At 35.7% G+C, this 5,174-nt stretch overlaps 1 protein-coding gene across 1 annotated transcript; it reads left to right on the plus strand.

Moving 5' to 3' along the window:
* The first annotated feature begins 477 nt into the window (after nt 1-477).
* LOC25486596 (probable E3 ubiquitin-protein ligase RNF217) lies at nt 478-5,174 on the plus strand. The gene is made up of 2 exons (XM_013608191.3): nt 478-1,387; nt 4,774-5,174. The coding sequence occupies exons 1-2, from the start codon at nt 564-566 to the stop codon at nt 4,850-4,852; spliced, it is 903 nt and encodes a 300-aa protein (XP_013463645.2). The 5' UTR covers nt 478-563; the 3' UTR covers nt 4,853-5,174.

The following is a 5,174-nucleotide window of genomic DNA, read 5'->3' on the forward strand; positions in this document are numbered from 1 at the left end:
TCTCAGTCAGCGTCGTCTGCTGGCCTGGAATGGACATTGATGTTCAAAATTTTGCATTAAAATGTAAATTTGTCGGTACAACAAATACAATACCATATCCTATACAACCTTCTCGAACCGATCCCCATCCCAACTCAAATATGTGAAGAATCTCAATTGATTTTATCACTAATCTACCAACTTCAAGACAAAACCATCATCTGGATTGTAGTAGATCGCTTATAAAATTTATCTATTATATCACACTTTTGTAGAAGATATCTTAATACGTGCTCTTACATCCAAAGTTAGTCCATACAAAACTCAACTCCGACTTTAAAATGGAGTCTCGCTGATAAACGATGTGATTTTTCACTTCAGATTCATCGGTCTTTTGGTCAATACCGAGCTTTACAAAAATAAAAACAAAATAAAAATAAAAAAATAAAAAACCTATTTCATCTTTCGTTAACGTTTGAATAGGTTTGATCAAATGTAAACACAAACAAACACATAGTCTTCTTACACACTAAGCATAGTGAGTGTCATTCATCATCAATCAGAAAATACCCTACCTTTTTCCGATGAGTGTCAAAACGACAACCACCACAAGAGATTCCGTTGTCGTTCCACCTTCAACGTCGACGACAGAAGTAATCGACGTTGAAACTTTTCAATTCTCTTCACCCATCGCCACCACTACCTCCGACGTCATCAACCTCTCCGATATCGAAGAGGACGACGATGATGACGTCAAAATTCTGAATTTCGTTCCGAAAAACACCTCTTTCGGAAAACGGAGAAGAGTCAAACTCGAAAAAGGTGAATCATCAAAACAAAATTCAAATCCAAACGAAGTGCCGTTTTTCTGTGAAATCTGCACAGAAACGAAAACCACTAAGGAAGCTTTTTTCATCACTGGTTGTAACCATGCTTACTGCTCTGATTGCGTCGTGCTTTACGTTCGTTCAAAAATTGAAGAAAATGTGATCAATGTACGGTGTCCTGAAAGTGGTTGTAGTGGATTATTGGAAGCTGAGGAATGCCGGGCGATTTTACCTGTCGAGGATTTTGATCGATGGGGGAAAGCTTTATGCGAGGCGATGTTTGATGTTAATGAGAAATTTTACTGTCCATTTCCGGATTGTTCTGCGCTTTTGATTAATGATGGGACGGAGGCTGTTCTGCAATCGGAGTGTCCAAATTGTAGGAGATTGTTCTGTGCACAATGTAAGGTCTCGTGGCATGATGGGATCGGGTGTAGCGAATTTCAGAAGCTGAATGCGGATGAGAGAGGGAAGAATGATATTATGTTGATGAAACTTGCTAAGGAAAAGCAGTGGAAAAGGTGTCCGAATTGTAAGTATTATGTTGCTAAGTCCGAGGGTTGCTTGTACATGAAATGCAGGTACTTGTCTTTCATTACTAGTCTACAGTTATTATCGATATCTACGTGTTAGTTATAAGGGTTTTGTGTTATACTTGTATTATACTGTATGTGTGTTTGTGTATGTGCTTCGTAGTTTTGTTTGGTGCGTTCGATTTTTAAAATGGAGCTATTATGCTGAGGATTATGTTTAACTTTATGGGTGATAAATAATTCTTGATAGAAAAACTATAGTGCTGTGAAATAGTGGCGATAGCAGCGCTATATAGTATAGCTGACTTTGATGAATCCGCTATGAAACCAGCGCGGGAAATAGTGGCTGCTATCCCAGTTTATATACAGCGGCGATAGCGTAAAAAGGGAAATTTAGGATTTTTTTAAATAATAAAACTGAATAAGTGCTGAGATAACTCCTTGTATCTCCTCTGTTTTGGCATTGTCAAAATTTGTCCAAATCATTGAAAGAGACCATGTATGGAAGAGACTGTGGGTATTTTGTTGTTTGTAAGTGAGGAGATCCTCCAAGCAATTTTGAATGCATGATTTCAACTTTTGAAGGTCTCAACTTCATGTGACACTTTTAGCTTTCTGGTTGGCAGCAAGGTTTAAAATTATGGTTGTATCGTGGTCTTTGGTATTATGGAGATTCGGGGTCAAATGAAACCGGTGGCGGAGCTTTGTTGGGACAGGGGGGTACCATGGTATCCCCCAGATTTTATATATATTTTATATGCCACTTGTTTGACATAGCTCACACTTGTGCGCAGTGGCCAAACATTGTTTTGAACGAGTTGAACGGGGCGTGTTCGATCCTTCGTGTCATATTTTTTAATCTATTTTATTGTTTTTGTAAAAGATTGTAAATAAGATTTAAAATATATTATATATACCACTTGTTTGACACAGTTCACACTTTGGCGCAGTGGCCAAACATTGTTTTGAACGAGCTGAATGGCGCATGTTCGATCCCTCTATGTGATATTTATGAATCTATTTTATTTTTTTTCTGCAACAGATATTAGATAAGATTTAAGATATATGATAAATGCCACTTGTTTGACACAGTTCACCCTTCGGGGCGGTGGCCAAACATTGTTTTGAACAAGTTGAATGGCTCGTGTTCGATCCCTTTGTCTGATATTTTTCAAACTATTTTATTTTTCTGTAAAAGATAGTAAATAAGATTTCAAATATATTATATATGCCACTTGTTTGACGCAGTTCGCACTTTGGTGCAGTTGGCCAAACATTGTTTTGAACAAGTTGAATGGCTCGTGTTCGATCCCTCTTTCTGATATTTTTCAAACTATTTTATTTTCTGTAAAAAATAGTAAATAAGATTTCAAATATATTATATATGCCACTTGTTTGACACTGATCGCGCTTTGGCACATTGGTCAAACATTGTTTTGAACGAGTTGAATTGAATGGCGCATGTTCGATCCCTCTGTGTGATATTTTCGAATCTATTTTACTTTGTGTAAAAGATAGTAAATAAGATTTAAAAATGTTAAAGATATGTTCCAAACCTGGCTTCTCGGATTGAAAAGGTGGTTAAACCACTATGCCAACATCTGCTTGTATTATTTTTGCTCTAAATATGTTTTAAGAGGTATGTATTTTTTTTTGGCCCCCTAGTAAAATTATGCAAGCTCCTCCAGAGTGAAACCTTGACCGCTGTTTGATTGCTGTCATAGAGACATCAAAAACTTTGACATCATGGCCACATACTTGTTTGCTTACTTTTTGTAAAACCCTTATTGGCTGTTTACATAACTTTCTTAGTTGGCATAAAAAAATGATATGTTTCTTTCTTCGCTGCGTTGAACAAATTCCTGTTTAAAAGATATTAAAGCTCCGACATTAATATGTTGGATTTGTTTTCATTGAAGCTCTGTCATTAATATGTTGGATTTGTTTTCATTGTCTAGATTATTGTTTTTTGTTAGTTCATGATCATGTACACCTGATATCTGGCTGTTTCGCTACTTTTAGTTAGTATCTTTGAGCTTGTCAATCATTGCTTGGAGGTAACTTCTTGTAGCTCCTCTGTTTTGGGTTTGTCAAATTTTGTACAAGTCACTGAAAAAGACCATTTATAGCATAAATTGTAGGTAGTTTGTTGTTTGGTAATTGAGGACTTCCTCCAAGCAATTTCGAATTCATGATTTCAATCAAGGTCTCAATTTGATGAGACATTTTTAGCTTTGTACTTGTCAGCAAGGTTTAAAATTGTATCTGTATCGCGATCTTTGGTATTACCGAGATTCATGATCAAATGTCAGAGCTTTGTTGGGACCGAGGGGACCATGGCATCCCCAAAGATTGTTATATATATTATATATGCCACTTGTTTGGCACAGTTCACATTTTGGTGCAGTTGCCAAACATTGTTTTGAACGATTTGAATGTTGCATGTTCAATCCCTCTGTGTGATCTTTTTGAATCTATTTTATTTTCTTGTGTAAAAGATAGTAAATGAGATTTAAATTATATTATGTATGCCATTTGTTTGGCACAGTTCACACTTTGGCGCAGTGGCCAAACATTGTCTTAAACGAGTTGAATGCCGCATGTTCGATCCCTCTGTATGATATTTTTGCATCTATGTATTTTTTGTGTAAAGGATAGTAAATAAAATTTTAAAATGCTAAAGGTACACCTTGAACTCGGCAGTTAAACCACTATGCCAACATCTACTCATTTATGTTATTAATATGTTTATTATTAGTATAGAATTTATTGGCCCCTCGTAAAATTATGGCAAGCTCCGCCACGGAGTGAAACCTCAATTGTTATTGCATTGCGGTCATAGAGACATCAAAAACTTTGATGTCGTGGTCATATTCTTGGCTGCTTACCTTTTTGTAAAACCCTTATTGACTGTTTCTGTAACTTTCTTGGTGGGCATTAAAAATGAGATATTTCTTTCTTTGCTGCATTTAACAAATTCCTTTTCAATAGATATTAAGCTTTGAAATGAATACGGTTGCTTTGTTTACATGTGCTTAGTGACGGATCTAAAAAATTTATGTTGCGGAGATAATACATGTATTAAAAAGTTGTGGAAAAAATAATCATCTGTGGATTATTTTGTTTCACTTCATTTTTCTCATTTATTTTCTCCACAAATTTCATGTATCTTTCACTACTCAGGAATTCTTTGTTGAAGCTGGATTAGTGTTTTCAGTTAGTTCATGGTTTTCACTGTTTTTATCGTTTGTCTTTGAGCTTGTCAATCATTATGCATATCTTATCACATTGTAAATGGTAGCACTTATCACCCAGTAAAGGGTTCATAGTCACCCACCACTCCACATATAAAGTTCTCTAAAGTACGAAAGTCATACATATGAGATGGAAATGTGTGGATTGATGTTTGAATTGTCTTATATTTTGGGTTGCAGGTGTGGAATTGCTTTCTGTTACAACTGTGGAGTCCCTAACAAGAATACCATCCATTATTGCAGCAACTGTAAACACTAACGACTTTGACTGCTAGTAACTTCATGTTATTATGCAATATAAAGGTTCGAATTGTTTAGACCTTCATGTGAATATGAAAATAATTTATCTTTATCGCTAAGAGTTATGAGTGGATGATTCCAATATATGGTTGGCAGCAGTACATGCAATGGAAGCATGTCATGTAATTCTAGACCCAAAAACATATACATTACCTCCTAGACTGATATTCTTATAAACAATGTCCTGTGATTTAGACATCTGAAGTAGTTCCTGGAATTGTCAGTGCTCAAAACACTAATAAAAGTATGAAAACTTCTGTTGTTTTTTCTATCGGTTGCTA

The sequence above is a fragment of the Medicago truncatula genome, chromosome 2 (assembly GCF_003473485.1).
Source record: "Medicago truncatula cultivar Jemalong A17 chromosome 2, MtrunA17r5.0-ANR, whole genome shotgun sequence".
NCBI classification, from domain to species: Eukaryota; Viridiplantae; Streptophyta; class Magnoliopsida; order Fabales; family Fabaceae; genus Medicago; species Medicago truncatula.

What these genes read in the sequence shown, in the direction of transcription:
- LOC25486596 (XM_013608191.3), top strand. Translation starts at nt 564, where the DNA reads ATGAGTGTCAAAACGACAACCACCACAAGAGATTCCGTTGTCGTTCCA. An exon ending in TGCTTGTACATGAAATGCAG is followed by an intron (nt 1,388 to 4,773) that starts GTACTTGTCTTT and finishes TTTGGGTTGCAG; the next exon opens with GTGTGGAATTGCTTTCTGTT.